Below are 24,816 nucleotides of genomic sequence, written 5' to 3'. Positions count from 1 at the left end.
GGAGCTCGGCCTTTCAGGGCCTTGTATGTAAGGAGGAGGATTTTAAATTCAACTCTAGATTTTAAAGGGAGCCAATGAAGAGAAGCTAATACCGGAGTAATATGATCTCTCTTGCTAATTCCTGTCACTGCTCTTGCTGCAGCGTTTTGAATCAATTGGAGGCTTTTTAAAGAGTATGTGGAGTCAGACACTAACGAGTTACAATAATCCAGCCTGGAAGACACAAATGCATGAACTAGTTTTTCCCCATCACTCTGAGAAAGGATGTTCCTAATGTTGATGATATTACGAAGGTGAAAGAAAGCAGTCCTGGTCACCTGCTTTATGTGAGAATTAAAGGACATATCCTGGTCAAATATAACACCAAGGTTTTTCACAGTAGTACTGGAGGCCAAGGTAACGCCATCCAACAAAACCAGGTGATTAGATAATGAATCTCTGACATGTTTAGAGCCAAATACAGTGACTTCTGTTTTGTCTGAGTTTAAAAGTAGAAAATTACAGGTCATCCGAGCCTTTATGTCTTTAAGGCGCTTGGAGTTTAACCAGCTGTTTAGTTTCATCTGGTTTCATGCATTTATGCAGTAGATGCAGTTAAAAAGAAGAAATGTGAGATTGTTATTATTATTATTAATATTTTATTTAACTGCGCATGTCCTAGTTTTCAATTTATTACAGTGTGTCTATTGCGTGCTAGCTGTAGTTCCCTGCTGTGACCACCGGAGGGCAGTAAACATACCTCAGACAGTTGTCGTTACTGACGGTGACCACTGGAGGGCAGTGATCGTGATGGTCTCTCTGTTGTTATTAAACCGACATCATGTAGTTCATCATTTCACCACCAGATGGAGACGAATCTCCATCACAGGTCATTTTAATGTCGAAGAAGCAGAAACCGGAAGTTATAAACAGGTGTTGGTTAATTAACCTGATTCATGTTAAGCTAGCAACGTAACTTCGGTCTCAAGTTAACGGTGTTTGTCCTAAAACGAAACAACTCGCGACTCTATGAAGAGGAAATAAAAGATATGTAGATATCGAGAGTTATGTCCAGGTACAGTCATATTTCGTGTTAAAGTTGACTTCATGTTCGTGTTTAGCTGTTAGCTTTAAAGCTAATAGAGGAGGAGCTTGCGTTGTTTTGGTTAAAATATTATGTAGCTTTACACCTAAAGGTAAATCCTGCAGGGATCCAGACCAGGATACATTCATGTTCACGCCAAATGAATAAAAAAAATAATCTTTTTGTTGTCTTGTTTTGTGTCTGACCAGCAGTCCTGCAGCCTAAAGACACTCAGTTCATCATAGAAACCAAAGGTGGACGCGCAATTTTTATAATTCAGGCCTGGAACAACAGAGATGTGCGTTTTTTATTTAATCAACTGTTGTAAATGATGTGAAGTCAAGAACAGTGACGTGATGTGTGTTTACTGCAGGTGGAGAACATGCTGATGGATCACCACAACCAGAGCAACTCAGGACGACACCACGACAAGAACCTGGACAGATAAACTGTTGATGTCTCGTCTGTGACGTTAAAACGAGCTTAAATCTCAGATATTAAAAATAAATAAATTCACATATTTAATAAATAAAAGTCAGAAAAAGCTGCTGGATGTGTTTCTGTGGCTTTAAAGTGTTCAGGTCTTTGATAATGTTGAGATTCAAGAATCTGTCCAGTGAAGAAAAGTTTTAATTCATAGATGAAATTCTGAAAATATTTCTTCTGCTCATGTGAATTTAACTCAAAGTTAAACTAAAGATCTCCAGATGAACTCAAAGAGCTGTGGCTGTTACAAGGTTCAGACATTTGGAGGTGGAGGGTTAGTGGCTGTAAAATCACTGAGAGACTGTGTCTTCAGTCTTCAGCTGCTTCACTGGTCCAACACTCAAAGCTTCTCCAGAGTCCAGAGGAGAGTCTAAGGTTGAGAGTCTTCAGGTTGAGGGAGTCACTGACTGAACGGCTCAGTGAGTCGGGAGTTGAATCAAGAGCTGAACGGCTCCTCAGAGGGGCGGAGTCTGTGGGAGGCGGAGCCAACTTTTTAATTTTTTCCGAAATCTGAAAAATTTCCCCCAGAATTAGATGACAAATATACCAAAAAATGGTGGAAAAGTATGAGAAAGTGGCTCAGGGAGCAAGAAGTAGGGTTGGGGGTGCAGTGGTTGTGGGTTCAAGTCCCACAGAGACTTGTTTTATTTTACAATGACAAGCATACAAGCTTATTTATAAAAGCTGGTCTCGAACCTGCAACCTCCAGATTTGGAGGCTGCTTTTTAACGCACCGAGCTACTTCTCGAGATAAAATATAAAATTTTTAACGTCTATTTCTGGTTTAAGTGGCCAAAAGCTGAAAAAAGGCGACTACCCAGCTCCAGGCAGGAGCTAGCAGGCTCTGGGTTTTTAGTGTAGAGGTAAAGTAAAGGGTTTGATATCAGGAGGTCGGGGTTCAAGTCCCATCCTTCACATTTTCCTGAGGTTTTCACGTCCGAACCGTCAACTCCTGACTCAAATGACTGGGACGAGTCAGATGAACGACTCTTTCTCTGAAACCACTCAGGTGGTGAGGGCCGTCCTTCCTCTGGGTGAGGAGGACTTCCTTCAAGTTACTGTCTGACCTGGAGCTGAACACACAACCTCCAAAACTTCACCACCACAACTGAGAGACACGGTGGACGACACACAAACGTCCTTTTAAAGCCTCACACTGATGTTTCACCACAAAACCACCAGTTTAACAACAGGGACAAAATATTAGGAACAAAAATAATCAACTCTTTAGTTTGATAAAAAGATTTTATTTTACCATAAAAAACAACAAATCACATTTTAATACAGTTTCCTGTGAGGAGTCACTGTGGAAGAACATTTGATCATTTAATAAAAATATTGCAAATTATATTCCATATTCATATTTTATCATATTTTTGACTTCAGATAACACTGAACAAACCTGAGATCTGCAATGACAATAAAGAATATTCTGTTCTAACAAAATAACTGTGAGTCTTAGTTTCTCTGCTGTTTCTGAGGTGACTGTGCTGACCTGAAGTCAGAAGGTTTCTCTGTGAAGCTCATGATGAGACCAGCTCTGAGGAAAGGTTCAGGATGAGAAGGAGACCAAGTCAGACCACGACTCATCTTCAGTTTTACCTGGAAACTCATCTGAAAAATAAAAAGAAGGACGACACGTCCTGGATTCACACCAGAAAAATGACTGAACTCAGTCTAAATGACATGAACACACACAAACAAACTAGAGGAGGAGGTTCCATGTGGAGTCAACCTCAGACCTTCATCATTTGTTCCTGTTGAAAAGTTAACGTACGTGATGGAAAGTCAAGTTTCTGTTGGACGACACCGTATATGTTTTCAGTTTTATTTATATTTCTGCAGCACATTTAAACAAAGCTCCACCTGATCTTAAAAATCACCCATGTTTCTATCATTTGAGATTATCAGTAACAGACTGAACTGACAGGTTTGTTTCTACAGTGAACAGTTCAACAGCTTTGTGCATCAGATACTTTAACTGTTGATAAAATACAGAAAAACGTCTTTAAATCAACATTTATTTTGTCGGTTAATTATTTTTCTAAATGCAGCTGGATTTGACCAAAGAATCTCAAATGTCCGATTTGTCCTGAACGCAGCGGACTGATCAGGAAGTGAAACAGCTGATCAGCAACACGTTGCCTCTGTCCGTGTGTTTCTTCCACGTTTCTCCAGTGAGTTGATCAACTGTGACTTAGTGGTGAACACTGAGACTGAGAGGAAGCAGCAGGTCAGTCTGCAGAGTCTGTTTTGACTCTTTAACCAGTGAATTGATGAGTCAGAGGCAGGAGGAGGCTCACTGCTCTGAAAACACACTCACCTGCGCCGGTGAACGCAGCCTTTTTGATCAACACAAACACTGACACCAGACTAAAGGAGAGGAACCAGAGAAACGGTTTTACCTTCAGCAGCAGGAGGAGGAGGAGGAGGAGGAGGAGGAGTGATGAAGCTCAAATAAATCAGAGTTCCTCCTGATCCTGAACAAATTTAATGAACCCAGAGGACAGGAAGTGTTTTTAAACTATCACCATCACTCCCCCTCCAGTGGTCAGTGTCAGAAACTACAACTGTCCACATCCACTAACACTGATCCTCAAAGAGACTTTATGACTCATTTAGTGAGAAGAGAAAACCCAGTAGAGAAGGATGAGCTGGTGCTGAGGCTGGTGATCTAGAAATCTAAGGACAAACTTCCTTTGATTAAACTTTGTGAATAGCTCAGTGAGGTGAGACGTCCTAGTAACTCCTCCTTGTTCTTAGGTCCTAGGTTCAACTCGAGGCTACTGACTTCTTTCTGTTGTTGCGTCTGAGGGAAGTGAACAATGAACACAACAACAAAAAGCTGCACATCCAGGTTGAAGAGTAGCTCAATGAGATCAGCTGTGGTTCTGTCTCTCAGTCTGAAACCAGTGGATCAAATCCAGAGCTCTGCTTTCTACATTTTATTCTCTAAGTGACAGAGAAAAACTAAAATGCTTTTAAAGTTTAAAGCATCACAACGTCTCTGGGTTCGTGGCTCATGATGTTAAGTCTTTCCTCAGAGGTTCTGAAGGTTTGGGTTCAAGCCCTGGATGGTTCAGTCCATTTTAAATATTAATACCAAGATGAAAGACTGAAAAGATGTAAAAGTAGATGTGTTGTTGTCTCTGGTTCAGTGGCTCAAGTGGTTAGAGTCTTCCTCTAAGGACTGGGAGGTTGTTGGTTTGATCCTTGGACAGTTTACTTTTTATTTTAATGTCCAACATCCAGAGAAAAGACTAAAAAACCCTGATATAATCTGAGCATAGCAGCTTTTCTCTGGTGGCCTAAGGTGTTAGGTTAGTTCATTGATGTTCTGGAGACATGTGTTCAATCCCCCATGAGAACTTTTAGATTTAATCAACCACAGAAACAAACAGAAAAGCTCCGGGAAGAGTGAGAACAGTTGTGGTCAGATAGCTCAGGCTGGTAGAGGAGTTCTTGGAGGTTCTGAAGACGTGGGTTCAACTCTTATCGTAGTCTATGAATTTTAGAGTCCAACACTCAAAGTAGAGACTGAAAAGCTCCAAGAAAGACCAGGAACATGTGGACAAATAGCTCAGACTGTTAGAAGAGTCTATGATGAGTGTGAAGTCATGGGTTCAAATCTTATGACAGTCGTGACTTTTGAAGATCAACACCAAAAGAAACAGATTGAAAATGTCAATGAAAGACTAGAAACCTGCAGTTAAATAGCTCAGAGAGTTGAATGAGTGGTTGAAACTTTTTAAGTCATGGGTTCAAATCTTATGACAGTCGTAACTTTTAAAGTCCAGATTCCAAAGTGACGATGACAAAAGCGCTCAGAAGGAAGGTCCCAAGTGTGAAGGGTTCTCGGTGGCGTGTGGTGGTTCAACCGCGGCGGAAGTCGCAGGAGATTGGTTTTCGAATCCCACCCGTTGTCGGGGGCCTGGATCATCGTAGTGGGTCCTGTGGTAGCAGGCGCGGGGGGGGCCGTGTCCTCCCCGTGGTTTCTGAGAGGTAGAAGGACGGGGTTATGTCTCCCATAACTAAGAGCAGCTGGAGTTTTACAGTGAGGGGGGAGGAGCCAGTGGTGGGGGGAGGAGTCAGCAGAGAGGAGGAGCTAGTGGGTTAATGGGAGGAGTCAAAGGTGAGGTGGGAGGAGCCTGGTGCAGTGGGGGAGGAGTCAGTCAAGAGGAGTGGCTAGTGGGTTAATGGGTGGAGTCAGTGTGTGGTGGGAGGAGTCAGGGACAGTGTGGGAAGGGTTAGGCTTAGTGGGTGGAGTCAGCATAGGGGGAGGGAATTCATGGGAGGAGTCTGCAGAGGGGGGAGGGCCTTCATTATCTCTTTGCCGCTGCACGTGGAAAAGCTGTGGGGGTCCAGTACAAACATATCTGTCCCTCCAAACAGGGGGACAGATATAAATAATCTATAAAAAATATACTTTACCTGTGGCACGAAGATCCTCCTCTTCACGTGAAGTCCTGGAAACCATCATGGCCACGTCTCCTCCTGGAGAGATTAGAACAAAACATGTTAGTCTACAATTATGAAACAGTCAAACAATATTACGTACATAATATAACATACAATAACATAACATCATTTAAACCACTTTAACATGATCATTTAATTTAATACACTGCACCTTTTGTAAAGTTGCTGTTGTTCAGGTGAAGTCTTAGAAACCATCATGGCCGTGTCTCCTCCTGATGTTCTGGAGTGATAGAAGTAGGAGGTTAGAACTAAACCAACAACATTTACTAATGTGCAACAAAAAATCCTACATGTTATGACTACCTATCTATTGCTCTATCGAAAACGATGGAAGACTTTTGATGAATGAAACATTAAGCCAGTTTGGATTATCATGGTTTGTCATGATGACTAATTTTAAAACTGTTTAAAATAGTAATGTAATAAACTTCACCTGTAGAGTCTTCCTGCGACGTTGCTGTTCTTTAGTCGTAGTCTTAGAAACCATCATGGCCGCGTCTCCTCCTGATGTTCTGGAGTGATAGAAGTAGGAGGTTAGAACTAAACCCACTAACTAATATGCAACAGGCTGCAACAAAATGAGTTTCTATTTTAACAATACCTGTTACTCTAGTATTAAAAAATAGTTACAGTAAAAAAAATTAATAAAAGTCCACAACTAGTAGGCATCCTACTGTAGGTTAAAAAAAAGAAAATGAAGGAAGAATTTTGATTAAAATGTTAAAAGCCGTAAAATTAACAATTTAAAAAGCGTTTTAAATGTTAGTGTAATATACTTTACCTATAGGGTGTTATTGCTTGTGAAGGTCCTGTTCTCTGGGTTGAGTCTTGGAAACCATCATGGCCGTGGACCGGTATAGTGATATAGAAGCAGATGTTAGAACAAAACCGTTTGTCCAGTAAAAAAAGTCATCGTATAGTATGTCCAGCAGAAAAGTCAAAGTATAGTATGTGATAAGAAATGTATGAAAAAAAGTCGTAGTATAGTATGAATTAAAAAAAAAGTCATATTATAGTATGCAATAGAAAAGATATAATGTACTATGTTATGTATAGTATGTTGAATGAAAAAGTCATGGTGTACTATCATGAAGACAGCTTTTGCTACTTGTTTCAGTTTCTGATCTACTTGGTTAAAGTTGAAGCCAGAGTCGTATGATCCAGCATTCAACATGTACAGTATCAGAAGGTGGACAACTTCTACGTTTCCAAGATCTAAAGACAAAGAACAGCCTCGAAAACAAAGACTTCTATAGACACTTGCAGCTGAGAGATTATTCCCCAAAAGAGATGAGGTCAAATGAAACTATAAATAAGGTGATTGGTGTTTATCAGCGATTCACACAAACATCTCTGCTTTCTATCGAGCTTTGGGTGACAGCAGGAAGGAATCAACACTTTATAAAAAAGCAAAAAGGGAAGCAGAGCTAAAAATCCAAATACAAGAGGAGGAGTGGCACCACATGTGTGAGACACAACGTACAACAACAAATTCATTCATATGGAGGAAGTTCTGCTGGAAAAACCTAACTCACTATTTTATAACAGCAAAGATTAAAATCTAGGCAACTGGCTTCACAGCAGGACTGCTGGAGATTATGTGGGAGCGTGGAGGCAGACCATGAACGCATCTTCTGGAAGTGTATAAAAATGAGGATATACGCGCAAAATATTAACTCAGTCGTAAAAAATGTCTTGGGATGTGAAATTCCAGACACAAATGATGATTCTTGGGAATATTGAGAAGGTTGTAGTGAAAGAAGATCTGTACTTGACTAAAGTGTTACTAGCAGAGAGTAAGACACAAGAAACTGGCTCAATGTGAACGCTCCAAAACAGGAGCAGTGGTTATGGAAAGATCAACTCAAAGAGGACGTATGCTAAATGCTAATGCTAAATGGACCAGTGGACTGAATAGTAGCATCTCCAGACAGTCTGTTAGTGTTATTATTGTTACTTTAACTTGTATCTTCTTTGATGTATTGTTTTTTGGCGACATACATGTGAAAACTCAATAAAAATTTAAGTTATAAAAAAATGTCTGTGATAAAAAAAAAAAAAAAAAGTCATAGTATAGTATTTCCAATAAAAAAGTCATCATATAGTAACTTAAAGGTACAAATTTTTCACATTCTTCAAACTTTGTTGCAAAGAATGACAAAACATCCCAACTTTAGTCTTTCATCAAGTAGCAGTGTCTGTCTTGGTGTCTCTTGTGTTGTGGTGTCCTGTGTTGTTGCTTGATTTACTGGTGGTGGGGGACAAAGGAATATAACTTTCTTCACTAATTTTAGACTTTTCTGAAATGATTTCACTGGTAAATGTCTGAGTTGAAGGATTTCAGGTGAACTCAGAGAAATAAACATTCACATTCAGTCTCATTCATTCACAGATTCAAATTACCCAAATGTTTGTTCCATGTGCTCCATCCACACCTGCCCAGGTAGGAGGCCAGACTGGCAAACAGGAAGTGGACGATTCCAACTAGATTTATAGGAGGGAGAGGTAGACTGTACCATGTTGAGTGTTGTATAAGGGGGGGTTGCTAGATGTACACCATGCAGTCACACAGTTTCAACATCTGTAATTAAAAGTTCAATTCAGAACTATAAACATGGCTTCTTTTACAATATACAGAGCATGACAGATATAAATGCATTATATTTGTTTTTCTAAAACAAAAAATATACCAACTTCATGGCATAGTAATGTAATACTAAAAATTATATTTAATAATAATTTATTTCCATAGTCTTTCTGCACTGGAGTTCATAGCTCTGGAATATTTTTGTATTTTAAAATCTTTTTTTAAAATATTTAAATGTAATAAGTAAAAATAATAACAATCCTTCTTGCAGGAGTTTCATTTATAAGGGGTACTTTATTTTCATTCACTACAGAACATTGGTGTTTCGCCCTTTACCTTTGAAATGTTAACCGGAAGTACTGTCCCTATGCAATATATTGAACTTAACGCTTCACGTGTAATGACAGTTTCTGTCCACTAGAGGGCAGCAACACTCGTTGTCTGTATGTGAGTCCATAGACATGATAGAGTGAGAGCCACAGGCTAGGCTAGGTTAGCTGGTGCTAATTACAGCGGATTTTCTGTGTCTGCTTTATTAACTACTTCATTTCTCATAAATGACCCCTCGGATTAACACTGTTACACAACGTTTAAATGCGAATCGCATTCCTCTCATAGTTTCGCATTTTTTTATTCATATATTTCTTGTTTTATAATAAGTCGTACAGTAAACTGAAGCTGTAGCATTTGTGCTAGTTACATGTTCCCGATTGGTAAATTTAATCCGCTACCATCAAGCTACACGATATCGACAGCAACGCACGACTAAAATAATCAGTGAAATAAAACAGATATTTGATGATGTGCGTGAATTATTTTAATCTGTGTGTTGAAAACTGGCCCCTTGTTTTAAAGAAAACACTGCCAGTATCAATGGGGACGATGGTTAGCTCTACTACTAGCTTGGCTGTAGTTACACTTTACGGCCACAAGAGGGCCTGACTTTAACATACGGCTCTGTGTTTGGGCATTAACTGGTTATAGATTTGTTTTTCGTGGACTATCTCTAACTAGATCTGTAACGAATAATTAATTAGAGCTGAGGTCTGATCCTATAATGTTTTGGTATAATTTTTAAAAATATTCTTTTCATTTCTATACAGTTATTGACCCCAATACTTCGGGTGTAACGACTTCAGAGACGTAGGTGTAGTTACAAACTGTGGCCACCGGAGGGCAGTGAACAAACAACCTCATCAATCAACCACAATTATCATCTATAATTTTATTTATTTATCCTCCTCAATGTAATATTATTCAGCCTTTTCACCTGAAATTATCTTCAGGGACATTTATAAATTATTAAAATATTCCAACTAAAAGAAATTGATAATCACTACAAGGAGAATTTATTTATATTTTCCTAATTAAAGGCTGTGGCTAAGAGAAACTTTGACATGGAAATACATGCTCATTAAAAATGCCAACAAGGTGAAATAAATATCTTTTATTGTTTTCATTGTCATAGTCATAATTGTTGTAATTATTAACATAGAAATGTTGCAGAGTTTTGCCAAAAAGAGCAACTATTCAACGACACCACTGTGTCTCTCAGGACCCAACCATGGATAAAATCTCCCATTTAAAAATGAAGTAAAACATAAAATATATATTATTTACCACTGATATAAAGCGACGCATTGGTCACAATCCAATCAGAATTATAAATATGGCTTCGTTTACAACACACAGAGACCAAACATGAGAGATATATGTGTACTTTTGTTTTTATAAAATGAAAAAAGAGAGCATAACATTATTTTATGCATTTATATATTTTCTCACATCTGTGTAGATTTTACTTTTATTATTTTAACGTCCTCAACCTCTACAGTCAGGATGCTCAAAGCATTTTGGTCTCCTTGTTCAATGAACACATCTGCAGTAAATGAACATTTATAAACTCAAATAAAAAGATACAAATTACACACACAAATGTAATATCTATACATCTGTACATTAAGTATGATTAAGTGTTTTATAATAATAAAAATTATATTTAATAATAATTTATTTCCATACTCTTTTTGCACTGGAGTTCATATGAAATACTTTTCTATTTTAACAGAATTTTATTTTAAATATTTACATGTAATGTAAAAATAACTCCTTCTTCCAAGAGTTTCATTTCTAAAAGGTTCTTTTTATTTTCATCGTGAATATTTATTGTCCTCATTACAGTTCGCAGTTATGTCGCTTTTTAGTTTTATGTTTTGAATGGAAGTACTAATCGTATGTACTGTTTTAACGCAACACTTCAACTGTAATGACAGTTTCTGTCCACTAGAGGCAGCGACACTCGCTGTCTGTGTGTGAGTCCACATCAAATAATCAGAGCGAGTGAGCTACAGGCTAGGCTAGGTTAGCTGGTGCTAATTACAGCGGATTTTTCTGTGTCTGCTCTATTCAACTACTTTATTTCACATGAATGACCACTCGGATTAACACAGCTTCATGAGTACGAATCGCATTCGTCGTATAGTTTCGCATTTTATATGGTCACAAACTTAAGCTGCAGCACTTTTCTGATTATATTTTGCCGTTTAGCAAATTTAATCTGCCATCGCCATCAATGCATGACTAAAACAATCAGTGAAATAAAAGAGATATTTGATACTGTGCGAGAATTATTTTTGAAATGTGAGTTAAAAACTGGCAGCTTATTTGATAGAAATAAAAGAAAATACTGTCAGTGATAAAGGGGAAGCTGCCGGTTAGCTCTTCTGCTAGCTCGGCTAAACGTACTCGCTTTGGACACTGTCATCTTAAATGATGTAATAAAGTCATTTATCACATAATATATATGATAAATTAGATTACTGAAACACAAATTACACAAATTTTACATTTCTCCGTGTGTACATAGTATGATATTCTGTAAGATGATAATAAATGTGTTCGTTTTTGTATTTTGTTTAACCGGAAGTGAAAGCTATTTACATTAATTGCGCTGCAGTTACACTTTGTGGCCACTAGAGGCTTAAACATACTGAATTTGGGCAGAACCGTATATTAGAGGGAGTGATTAGTTTCACTTCTATTGATCAGAAAATGATTCACTCATGATTTTTCCCTAATTATTAACAACCAGAAACAAAAGGAAGGATTGTTTATGCTGGAAACTTTTACACACACCTTTTAGAATAGTTTGGTTGCAGTTCTGTTGATGGTCTTAAACAGTGGTGTAGTCTAGTTTATTCTAGTGGGTATACTCTGATTGTTCCCCTCCCAGCATCGTATACCCCCATCCTGGAGCAACATCTGTCCTGCAGCCCCCCTCCCAGAGCAGCAGCTGCTCCAAAACGGCCCCACACAAGAACCACCAGGCTCATTAATGCATAAAGTCTGGATCCACACATAACTGAGGTCATGAAAGACTGGTTATGTATTATCTGAATGTAAATGTATTGGAAGCAACACAAGATGTATAACAGACATGAACAGCTGGACTTTAATTAACCACTGAACAGACAGTGATAAGGACAAATAAGATTCAAATAAAGAAAAAGGACCTAGAGCTGTTTGTGGTTTGTGTCTGAGGACTGGATTTTAAAGGACACCCACTCCTCAGATGTAGACGCCCTTTCCTCTGTGAGGACGCCAGTGGATTTTGTTGCAGTGCAGATACACAACCTGGAGGTAAACAACAACATCAGTAATGAACATTATGATCCATTATTGTCCTTTTTGTATCTATATTAGCATTAAGACCTGCTGAACAGAGACACAACTATTAATGAACTGTTTAAAATCTTCAGCCACGGAGAAGAAAAGGCCTGAAAACTAGACAAAAGGAGGAAAAACTCAACTATATCCAACACATCAGTCATTTAATGGTGAACATGGGGCCTTAATTAATAAGACGACAATTAATTCATTTCATTTTAATGAACAACTTTCTGAATGAACTACATTAACATGTGAACACAGCGTTAACTTTGTACATTTAAACTGTTTCTAGCAGCTTTAAATGTCGTCTAATGTTTCCCTAACTTTCCGTTTCTCCGCTCTAACCAAGGAGGCCTGTTTTTAAATTCCCTCTCCTGACTCTCACTCCACAAGGCTGGCCAGGTCCAGTTCTCATCTACACAAACACACACACAGAGCAGCAGCAGCAGCAGCTCCTTCATTTCAACCAAACCACCAGTGACTAGTTTTAGGTAGAATTCAATGAGCCAATCAGCTGCTGTTCCAATAGTGGTGACTATTATTCTAACATACATGAGTTCCACTTACCAGGTAGGACGACAGCGTCATCAGCTCTCCTTCCCTACCATCTCAAATAGTGTCACTGGGCTTCCTTTTCTTTCTTCTCATTGTTTTTTCTCCACATTCCTTCTCCACTAACGAGCGTTGGACCAGTTCAAGTTGTCGACTCGTTGCCGCCGCACAACTTCACTGCTTCCTTAGTAGTTAACGTCGGGTCCACATCACGCTTGACGGAAGCCCCCATGGTCCAAAAGTGAACGCTTGGTAACACAGAGAAGGACCATTTATGAACGGGAAAGTGAAGTTATGTCACTAAACCAGGCTGATACGTATCGTTGTGTGTTTTTCAGCCGTTAGACGACAATTCAGGAGCTTTTCTAGTGGATATACGGCGTTTACCTGCGTATCACATAGACTACACCACTGGTCTGACATGGAGAAACATGTGGATGAAGCTCTCCTCTTGACTCCACCTCCCAGTAACATGGTCCAGTCAGAGTCTCTCTACACACAAGCTGCTGCTGATTCAACCTCTGGATCATCAGGACTCAGCTCATCCTCTCTCAGCTCACATACCGTCCTGTTTAGAACAATGGCCGACATCTGGAGAGAGAAGAAGAAAGAACAGAGGAGATGATTTAGTGCTTCATCTCTCACTCTAAACGTATTCAGCTGAAGGAGATTAACAACCAATCAAGGCCTAAATCAACAGTCCCAACTTTTAAAATGTGAATATCTGCTACTTTTCTTTCTCATCAACTGAATTTCCTCCAGTTTGAAATTGTTGGTGGAACCAAAGAAGTGATCTGGACATGTTGCCTTCAGCTGTAGGAAATCAGAAAAGTAGTTTTTCTCCAGTTTCTGCTCATTTTAAAGAGAAACTAATTGATGATAAGAACAGTCCTTTATATTCACCTCATTTAAACTGATGCTCAACCTGTAGACCCAACACCTCACAGCTGCAACCAATGGAAATGATTGATTTCTTTCTGAAGCTGAACATTCAGGTTATTAAAGTTACAGCTAAATAAAGCAGTAAACTAACAAATCTTTCCATTTAAGATACTTTGAGACATTTCCAGTCACAGGGACACCTTGATAAAGTTGTTCTCATCAGAGAAGAGGAACAATCTGTCCTCAAAGAGGTTGAAGCGCGCACATTCAATCTGGAAATGTCTTTTTCATTTTTCCCAGCTGAAAAATGGGTGGAAAAGTGTTGGTGTTCTGCAGCAGAACTTGAAACTATCTGGTCCGGACTGATGTTTGGATCAGTGCGACAGAAAGGGTGACAAACGGAGATTTGTGTGGAAACGGACAGAGCAGAGGTTTTTCCTCGGAGTACGGGGAGCTAAAAACAGACTGAAAAAGTACACATTCTTCTTTTGAGGATGAGCTTCATTGTTAAACACAAAAACAAGCATTTGACGTATTAAGGTTCAACTCCCTCAACATCTTATTGGCTCAGAGGGAAGCGCACGCTTTTGTTGAACAATATTTAAAGTGAATCATGAAACGTGATTCATCGGAAGTTATGGGTGATTACAGGTTGTCTAGATAAAGTTTGTCATCATCTGCTTGCACCTGTGTACTCTCCAACCACTCCAACTCAGACCAGCTGATGAAGTACAAGTTTAAACTGGATGAGAAATATACAGAAATATGTGTAAATATATCCACATATAACTACACGCTCTTAGAAATGACACTGTGAACGGACCAGGATGAGTGTGGAACCGGATATTATTGACATAGTATAAAGCAAGGACGCAGAAAAACGTGACACAGCAATAAATGTTTGCAGAAAATGTTCCCTGATTAAGTTGCGTAATAGCAGCAGGAGTGTTTCTCAAAGGAGCCGCGAACATGTGTCCTCTCACTTTGAGCTACTTTGAATGAATAAACCAAAACTCACCGGCTCGGCTGCGTGCTGTCACAAAATATCCGCTTACTGACCAAAAACACAACTATTGTGAGGAGAGTGTCGCCCTGTTTCGCTCAGTGTCTCTTTTCTCTTTGGATGAAGCCGCAGTAACAACAGCCGCTGGCCACGCCCCCTGCGTAACGCGTAGAGTGCGTCATTACGTAAATCTGTGACCCCCCCTACGTACTTTTTCCTTCTTTATTTACATCGAAATAACTAAAAAACACAATGAATCTCATATTTTCTCCAAATAATTTTTGAATGAACACTAAAATGCATCAGTGTAAATTAATTAATACATTTATTCAAGTTATTTTGTTCTAAAGTCGTACAACGTTTGGCTAATACACACAATTTATGCGATTTCACATAATTTACCTTAAAAATAGTATCAGTGTTATTCATTTTGTAGAATATTGCTATTTACAATTAAATTATGTAATAAAATCATCGTCATTATTTTCTTTATTATTATTTTCTCATAATCACAAATACTTAACTATTTGCTTCATCTGCTCCACTTAAGTTACTCCATTTATTCAAGTGATACAATGTTTTGTTTCATTTCATTTACAATTATTTATGTTTCTTGTGTCCATTCATGTATGATTATTTTGTGTGTTTTGTTGTACACGTTTGAAATAAACTAACTCACTTAATCATCGTCCTTGTGAGGGACCGAGCTGCAAAACATGAGGAGTCACAGGTAGATTTTTAAAAACAATTCACAAAATACAAATAAGTTCTGCGCCCATACAAGAGGTCAAATAACAAAACTGAACTCAGGCTATAATAATAAAGCAACTTGACAAACCAACTGCCCTAACAAAACTCAACTGACCTAATGAACAGAGAACAAAGGGGACTTATATAGTAGCTGATCAGGCCAAGTACACACAAAGGGAACAAGATAAAACACTAACACATTAACTAACAAAAGAAACAACACAGGACAGTTCGTCTACCAGTCAAATAAACATCCCATTAAACCAAATCCAAAGTATTCAAACAAACCTGGGGACCGTCCTTTTGCCCACTTCTGGCCAGATGACCTGAAATTTATGTGTTGTCATTGAAGTGTTGACATGGTTATATGATGATACGAGATGAATAAGCATAATCTTAAAGCCTGACATTAAAAATATTAAACTAATGATAACAGGAAAGTATTAATCATTATAGTAAAATCATAAGAACATTTCCCACCTTTACTTTGCATGATATTTAATAACAATTATCAACAATGATAATAATATGCATTTATCCATGACTTCATATAGGCCATTAGTGGAACTTTGGCTCCATCTGAAAATAATAACTGCAAAAAAATTATATTTATGTGTCTGAATAATTCAAGAGGAAGTGGACTTTATTTGTTGGTTCTGTTAGAATAGATTGATTTCAGCTCTGTTGATGATGTTAAATGAGAAACATGTGGATGAAGCTCTCCTCTTGACTCCACCTCCCAGTAACATGGTCCAGTCAGAGTCTCTCTACACACAAGCTGCTGCTGATTCAACCTCTGGATCATCAGGACTCAGCTCATCCTCTCTCTGTGCAAACTCTCCCATGTTGCGAACAATGACTCACAGCTACAGAGAGAAGAAGAAAGAAGAGAGGAGGTGATTTAGTGTTTCCAGAGACTCTTTTCATCAGGTGTCAGTCAGTGATGCAGCACATCCAGTATAAAGAGCAGCAGGGACTTCAGTCCTGTTCAGAGCAGCTGTGGAGCTCAGCCAGCTTCCTTTCAGCTTCATGTTAACGTGTTGGAGCTGGAAGCTCACAGACCTGCACAGACTTTTAGCATCAAGTCTGTTTCCTCTGCACATTTCTCTCAAGTCCACAGAGGAAATAAACTGCTGAGAGTCATCAACGCTTCATTACTGCACAAACACTTTAGTGATGGATTTCCAGCTGTTCCATTTCAATAAAGAGTCTGAGTGTGTTGATGAACATCTCATGTGTTTCTGAAGCATCAGCTGACAAAGAAACATTGAAGATATCTGATGAAACTAATGACAGAGATACAGATGTGATGACTGGACCTCAGCAGAGGTTCTGCTCTGTAGAAAGACCACATGGTTACTAAATGTAATGATGGTTCTGTGATTTACAGGCTTCAGTCAGACTGATCTCAGAGCTGTGACAAAGATGAAACTGATCAGTTGTTTAGTTTTGAGGTGAGAGAACAAAGATTCTGAGATCAGATCTGATGAATGAGGACCACTGTCTCTATTCATCTAGTAAGGCTGTCAGCTGGAATCCACATTTATTTCCTGAAAACATCAACACAACAAGCTTCAGGATGATCTGATTGTCTGACTGTTGTCTCTGTCTTTCTGTCCAGTCTGTCTCCATTCTCCTCTGACAGCATCACTGAAGAAAACAGCAGCAGGTTTCCAGGAAACACTTTAGATTCTGTGTCTAGTACAAAACTACTGGAAGAAGAATGAACTGACTCCAACCCTCCACTCACCTCAGAGTCTCCAGTCTACAGTCTGGACTCTTCACAAGATCAAGAAGCTGCTTCACATCTGAATCCTGCAGGTTGTTGTAACTCAGGTCCAGAAGTTTCAGATGGGAGGGGTTGGACTTCAGAGCTGAGACCAGATAATCACAGCTGATCTTTGACAACATGCAGTACCTTAATCTGAATAAAGAATAAAATATGTTAATAAAATCATTGATAATCAATCAGATGTGTTCAGGTTTTAATGTTCAGATCAACATTACTACGTCCTAATCAATGAGCTGTTCTCTAAAATGAGAAGAGTGACTTTGTCCTTGTGTTATTGTGGATCTTCATCATGTCAGCCTTCTACACTTTCAACTAACACTCATCTTTGAAATGAAATCTTTGAAATAAAAAATATGTGTCATGGTCTGTATCTGTCTACTACTTTGTTGTCTACTGGAGTTTCCTATTTTATTTTGTCAAGTTTCTTAGTTTCCTGTCTTTTGTGCCTCCTTGTGGTTTTGTCATGTCTGTCTCTGTCATGTTGTGTTTCCTGTTTTATTTTGTAAGTTTTTGGATTTCCTGTCTTGAGCCTCCTTGTCTCTTGATTGTTTGTTGGTTTCACCTGGTGTCATTGCCCTCATCTGTCTCACCTGTGTCTTGTCATCCTTCAGCCCTCATGTGTATTTATAGCCCTGCCTTCTGTTCCTGGTCTTGTCATTAATGTTTTCTCCATGCCACGGTCCTTGTCTCCATGCCATGTCATGGTTCTTTTTTGATTTTTGTATTTTGTGGAACTCCCTGCCTCAATGCAGCACTTTTTGCTTGTTTTCATTTAAAAAAAAAAAAAAAGAAACTTTTCCCCGGATTCCCTGCATGCCTCATCATTTGTCCTGCACCTCGGTTCTCACCTCAACACCCCCTATCTGACACTATGAGCAGGAAGAAATGTAAATCTTTATGGGTGGAAGTTGTATATGAACATAAAGTTCAGATTAAACAAATCAGATCCACAATAGTAACAGACATTCAGTGAACTGACCTCAGAGTCTCCAGTCTACAGTCTGGATTCTTCAGAAAACCACACAGATGATTCACGTCTGAATCCCTCAGGTTGTTTTCACTCAGGTCCAGATGTTTCAGATGGGAGGGGTTGGACTTCAGAGCTGAGACCAGAGAATCACGGCTGGTCTTTGACAACCTGCAGCCCTTCAATCTGGATAAAGAATAAAAGATGTTAATAAAATCATTGATAATCAATCAGATGTGTTCAGGTTTTAATGTTCAGATCAACATTACTACGTCCTAATCAATGAGCTGTTCTCTAAAATGAGTAGAGTGACTTTGTCCTTGTGTTATTGTGGATCATCATCATGTCAGCCTTCTACACACATCATCCAAACATCAACACAACATTCAGACAACTATTCATGTCAACACACAACAATAACATGCTGCTGACCTCAGTCAAGTCTCTCATTACAGGATCAATATCAAATCACACATGTTGAAAACAAACTGTTCATTAGTTCATTGGTTCCATGACCTTCTTCTTCCTGTATTTGGTATCTCAGTAGGTTGGTGTCGTTAAAATGTTAAAGGACAAGTTCATATTTTCAAGTCTGTCTTCAAACAACAGTCACATGTCAGATGAACATTACAGAGTTCTTAGAATTCCTACTGTCCACGCTGACTGTGAAGTGGTCTCTTCCTAACACAACTACACTGGAAGAAATTACTTGATGAGTTTCTCCACAGACAGTATGAGCAGAAAGAATGATTCCTGACTCCAATAACTCTTTAAATGTACATGTGAACACTAGACTGGTCCTGATTTGATTTCAGACCGACCACCGATGACTGAGGAGACACCTGCTGATATTAACAACATGATGCTCCTTCATTTAAACCAACTGTTGCTGGTCCATTTTCTATCTGTCAATCCTGACAAGAGAACTGTTTAATGTGATAAAAACATTCAGTGAACTGATCTCAGAGTCTCCAGTCTACAGTTTGGACTCTTCAGTCCATCACACAGCTGCTTCACTCCTGAATCCTGCAGGAAGTTGTTGTAACTCATGTCCAACTCTTTCAGATGGGAGGGGTTGGACTTCAGAGCTGAGGCCACAACTTCACAGTGACTCTCTGAGAGTCCACACTCAGAAAATCTGTCATGACACAATAATTCTCATCAGTTTCTCTTTAACCTGCAGACTTTTAAACTTAGATTTGTTTTCACTCAGAGTACCTCTCATGATGTCAGAATAGTAATACATAAAGCTTTTGAATGTTGTTTGAGTAAAGTCAACTGCGATGAATTTTTGTTGTCCTTTATCTTTAACAAATGAGTGCTTTATTTATTGAACCATGAGTCACCTCCATCAAGCCTCCATCAAACCTTTTAAAAGATTGCCACCACATGTAATATTTGCATAAACACTGTTTCATAGGGTGAAAATGTTACAGAGTGAACATCAAAACTAATCTAAACTGATTCATAAATATTAATCAAATCTCCACTCACTCAGCCTTTCTGCAGTTCCTCACAGCTGGAATCAGTCTCTGCCGTCCCTCCCATGATGTGTTGAACTTCTTCAGGTCCAACTCATCCAGAACCTCCTCTGACATCTGCAGCATGTAGGCCAGAGCTGAGCAGTGGATCTCAGAGAGTTTCTTCTCTGATCTGTTCTCTGACTTCAGGAACTCTTGGATCTCCTGATGAACTGAGAGGTCGTTCATCTCCATCAGACAGTGGAAGATGTTGATGTTTCTGTCAGGAGAAATGTTGGACATGTTCATCTCCTTCAGGTTGTTGATGGCTCTCTGGATGATTTCTGGACTGATCTCTGTCTGACCCAGCAGACCTCTTAACAGTCTCTGGTTGGACTGCAGACAGACGCCATGAAGGAAGCGAACCATCAGGTCCAGGTGACCACTTTTACTCTGCAGGGATTTCTCCATGACCTTCTTCAGGAAGACATCCAGAGTTGAGTCATTGTAGTTTTGTCCCAGGAAGTCCTCCAGCACCTCTGTCTTCCTGTTGGTGTAACAGTGGATCATGTAGACTGCAGCCAGAAACTCCTGAACACTCAGATGGACAAAGCAGAACACTGCGTCCTGGTACAGTCCTCTCTCCTCTTTAAAGATCTGTGTCAACACTCCTGAGTACACTGAGGCTGCTCTGATATCGATGCCACACTCTGTCAGGTCTGATTCATAGAAGATCAGGTTTCCTTTCAGTAGCTGATCAAAAGCCAGTTTTCCCAGAGACTCAATCATCTCCCTGGTCTCTGGACTCCAGAGTGGATCTGTCTCAGATCCTCCATCATACTTGATCTTCTTCACTTTGGTCTGAACCACCAGGAAGTGGATGTACATCTCAGTCAGGGTCTTGGGCAGCTCTCCTCTCTCTCTGGTTTCCAACACATCCTCCAGAACTGTAGCAGAGATCCAGCAGAAGACTGGGATGTGACACATGATGTGGAGGCTTCGTGATGTCTTGATGTGGGAGATGATGCTGCTGGCCTGCTTCTCATCTCTGAATCTCTTCCTGAAGTACTCCTCCTTCTGGGGGTCAGTGAACCCTCTGACCTCTGTCACCATGTCAACACACTCAGGAGGGATCTGATTGGCTGCTGCAGGTCGTGTGGTTATCCAGAGGTGAGCAGAGGGAAGCAGTTTCCCCCTGATGAGGTTTGTCAGCAGCACATCCACTGAGGTGGACTCTGTAACATCATCCAGGATCTCAGTGTTGTGGAAGTCCAGAGGAAGTCGACACTCATCCAGACCGTCAAAGATGAACACAACCTGGAACTCTTCAAAGCTGCAGATTCCTGCTTCTTTGGTTTCAGTGAAGAAGTGATGAACAAGTTCCACCAAGCTGAACTTTCTCTCTTTCAACACATTCAGCTCTCTGAAAGTCAATGGAAATGTGAAGTGGATGTCCTGGTTGGCTTTGTCTTCAGCCCAGTCCAGAGTGAACTTCTGTGTTAAGACTGTTTTCCCAATGCCAGCCACTCCCTTTGTCATCACTCTTCTGATTGGTTTCTGTCTTCCAGGTGAGGCTTTAAAGATGTCTTCTGGTCTGATGATTGTTTCTGGTCTGTCTAGTTTCCTGGATGCCGTTTCAATCTGTTGGATGTCATGTTCATCATTGACCTCTGCAGTCTCTCCCTCTGTGATGTAGAGCTCTGTGTAGATCTCATTAAGAAGAATTGAGTTTCCTGCTTTAGCAATCCCCTCAAACACACACTGGAACTTCTCCTTCAGACTAGATTTAAGTTCACGTTGACAAACTGCAGTAGAATGTTCTGAATGGACAAACAAGAAATAAGATCAATAAATGCATCTCCCACATTAAGCATTTATACTGTGTCTTGTTCCATGTCTTGAGACATTAGTAAATGTTTAATTCATTCATCAGGTTCAATGTTCATAGAAATCCTCTTACTGTTCTCCAGACGATCAGACAGCTCCTCCTGCTTCATTCTCCTCAGGAAGTTCAGTGTGATCTTCACAAATGCGTCTCTGCTGCTCCTCCTCTGCTCTTCATCCTCACCCTCCAACACCTCCTCATCCTCCCTCTGACTCTCTAAGCATTCTGGGTAATCTGGACTCAGATCCATCTGAATCTTCTTCAGCTCCTTCTTCACAAAAGTGACAATGTTGTCCTCCAGCAGCTGGAACAGAAAACTCTCTGAATGACAACCAGACTGAAATCATGGAGACAAACATCAGATCCATGTTGGACAGACTGACAGTCCACTGGTCTACAAAGAGCAGCATGGAGATGATGGAAAGTAGTTGTGTCCATCGAAAGACCTTAAATATGTCAATCACTGACTTATATACCTACCTCTAAGATAGTGGTTTTCTGTTTAGTGAATGTCGATCAGAATAATCTCTACTGTTGACCATTAATAAAGAGATGAAAACAGAAACCAACTGAACAATTCTAATATCTTACCTGAGACTGAGGATAACAGAAAGTCCACATGTCCTTAGTCATCAGATATTTTCCCATATGGTTCTGTTTCCAATAACTGTTAGTAGAATCTACTTCCCACAAAAATCAAATGGTTTCTTAATTATTCTGTTTTTCATATCAGTGTATGTGAAGTCAGACCGCAGAGACAGAGAAGCTGCCATCAGCTTGTGTCTTCTATTACTCAGTAGATGAAGTCAGGAGCCTGTAGTGAAGGACTTTATTGTAGTTAATTGTCTTTAACCAAACAAAGTAAAATCTGTGCTAACAAAGTTTCACCAACACATGGATTTAGAAAACCAGAGAAAACAACATTCTACATACGTCTGTGACAGTTCTTCAGTTATCCAGGTCATGATTTATCCAAAAACACTGAAACAAGCGAAAAGAGGACTTCTTGAAGACAATTCCGTCCAAGTAGCTTCATCAGGTCTAAAGAGGTGGATGATTAAATAGATACATCAGAAACTGACTAGTGAAAAAAGTCTAGGAAGTTGGTTTAGACTTTTTTTGATGCCTGCTTCGTCCTGATCTTAGACTTCAGCTCTGACTCAGTTAATGTTAACTATCAAACAGATTTCTGCTGATACTGCTGCTGACATCTGATAGTAATAAAGAGTAAAACATTAGAAAGTGCATATCTTACCTCAGATGGACCGTTTGAGCTGAGAAAAGCTTAAAAAGAGTTTTCTACTCCACCACATCAGTGAAAGTGAGAAATTAAATCGAAGTTCTCAGGGAGGATTTTTACGCGACCCCCCCCCCGACCACCCCCACACAGCAATGCCATAAAGTTTTCCAGTTTAGAATTTAATAACGACAAATATATGATGATAACAATAAATAAATGAAGGGCAAGTTCACACTCATGAGTCTCTGCTGACATAGTGTTTCTTTCAGTGGTAACATCTGTTCACATAAGACCATCATGATCAGAACTAAACGTTAGACTGAATACTCCAGTAAACATGTAACTTCACTGTGAACATCAGTATTATTGGATATGGAACAGTTGTAAGTTACTGGATGGCTGGAGTATGATGATCAAAAATACCTCATGTCTGTTACATTGTTGGGGCAAGTTACTTCCAAATGTAATATATTACATATTACAAGTTACTTGCATTTGAAAGTAATACGTTTCTTTACAATATTACCTCTGTGTAAGAGTAACAGTTACTTATTAACTTTAGTTAGGGGGGGGGTTTGGGGTTACTTTTCACCAAAAATAAATATTTACGACAAGGCATACAAAATGAAGGTCGCAATATTTTTGTCATGGCGAATAGTCCTTTTAATATTTTACTTGTATCTTCAATCTACTACAAGTATATGAACTGCAATTACATGCATGGTTTTAAAGGGTTTTTTTTCCGTAGAATGATTTTTCATCAGACACTGAACACAAATCTCTAGTGACACATTACTTTAATATTTCTGTCCATATTTTTTGTTTAGTTTAGAGGCTTTGTTCATTACCACTGTCCTTATTTATGAGTACTGTAAAACATGGAGATTAATTATTGTTTTACTTAACTGTTTAATGAATTATGATGTGACAATAACCATGAAAATCCCTCTGCAAACACAACTGACTTAACAAATTAAAACAAATTTTAATCATTAAATCACCTCTAACACCACCTGTAGTGGGTCTCATCTTAAATTAACTATCTGTGGAAATTGTGTTTATCCTTAACAATAGGTACTATATCATTAGAGATTTGTTATTACCTCTCACTTGATCGAACAGGGGTTTTGCTGACAATCTGTAGAAACGCCGGTGCAATCAAACAATTTCTGCAGGAACAGTAAAAGTAAAAGATTTTAGAAACAGCTCACTTACCTTCAGATGAGGTTACCACGGAGAAAAAGATCTGCGACACAGCGCTGGTGAAAGTGATAGTAAACTGGAAATAGGGATCAGCCTGGTTTTATGACATACTCCTCATAAAATAAAATTTAATAAAAAATATATTGCTCCTCACGTTTAGTTTTGAATCTTTTAGTTCATTTCTTGATGATACTGATGGTCAGTGCAGGATGGAGTATTTTATCGACATGTGTGTTTTTACTAAATGATCTGAATATATCCCACAGTCCGACAAAGCTGTCTGCTGTGAAGGATTCCAGTTTGTTCCTCCTCATAAATACACATAAGATCAGACTGATGACTTCTAAAACACTCATGTGATAGTTGCCATGTTTTGGTAGGAAAAACATAGTTTTCAGTTTATATCTAAAAATAATGAATTGTTCCAGCCCCTCTGCAGACTGGAGTGTTTAATTTCTGTGGCTTGTGATTAATCATCTTAACCCAGCTTCACCTGAGATGATGTGAATAAAAGGGCCTTGAGAGGCCCTAAGGATGTTGATCACTGTGTCTCACTGTCACCTTTTTTCTTTTAATGAATTAACTCTCATTGGTTGTAACTCTGTCCAGGTTGTTTCCCCTTCATGTTGTGGCCCCTCGAGTCAGGGTTGAAACATAAATGGGCACTCGTCCAGGATCAGAACCCAGGACCTCTCCTAGTCTAAGTGAGAATCAACCCCTTGCTTCTGATGGAGCAAACTGTTCTTAGTTTTATGTGGAACACGGAGGAAGGTGAATCTTATGGGGTTAGTGTTAAGT

At 39.2% G+C, this 24,816-nt stretch overlaps 1 protein-coding gene and 1 long non-coding RNA gene across 4 annotated transcripts in view; both read right to left on the bottom strand.

Annotated features, from left to right (window-relative positions):
• The window catches only part of LOC125001227 (NACHT, LRR and PYD domains-containing protein 14-like), a 57,292-nt gene extending 35,605 nt beyond the window's left edge, over positions 1 to 21,687 (bottom strand). The window contains exons 1-4 of the mRNA XM_047577148.1: positions 21,651 to 21,687; positions 19,725 to 21,510; positions 19,248 to 19,368; positions 17,222 to 17,286 (exon numbers count right to left, since the gene is read on the bottom strand). Coding sequence (XP_047433104.1) covers positions 17,222 to 17,286; positions 19,248 to 19,368; positions 19,725 to 21,510; positions 21,651 to 21,687 — 2,009 coding nt within the window. The remainder of the gene's footprint in view (positions 1 to 17,221; positions 17,287 to 19,247; positions 19,369 to 19,724; positions 21,511 to 21,650) is intronic.
• On the bottom strand, positions 2,781 to 14,879 carry LOC125001039. Of its 3 annotated transcripts, XR_007111438.1 has the most exons (11): positions 14,737 to 14,879; positions 13,224 to 13,427; positions 12,852 to 13,084; positions 12,128 to 12,248; positions 8,432 to 8,609; positions 6,810 to 6,855; positions 6,462 to 6,540; positions 6,180 to 6,248; positions 5,981 to 6,043; positions 3,045 to 3,163; positions 2,781 to 2,853 (listed from the first exon to the last, which is right to left on the bottom strand). It is a non-coding gene; the product is annotated as an uncharacterized LOC125001039 (long non-coding RNA). The 3 variants fall into 3 exon arrangements; XR_007111437.1 differs by lacking the exons at positions 2,781 to 2,853; positions 3,045 to 3,163 and adding an exon at positions 5,455 to 5,544; XR_007111439.1 differs by lacking the exons at positions 2,781 to 2,853; positions 3,045 to 3,163; positions 6,462 to 6,540 and adding an exon at positions 5,455 to 5,544.
• Positions 21,688 to 24,816: the final 3,129 nt, after the last annotated feature.

This window comes from Mugil cephalus, chromosome 23, assembly GCF_022458985.1.
Source record: "Mugil cephalus isolate CIBA_MC_2020 chromosome 23, CIBA_Mcephalus_1.1, whole genome shotgun sequence".
Lineage (NCBI taxonomy): Eukaryota > Metazoa > Chordata > Actinopteri > Mugiliformes > Mugilidae > Mugil > Mugil cephalus.
This window is presented reverse-complemented; position numbering and strand designations above follow the sequence as displayed.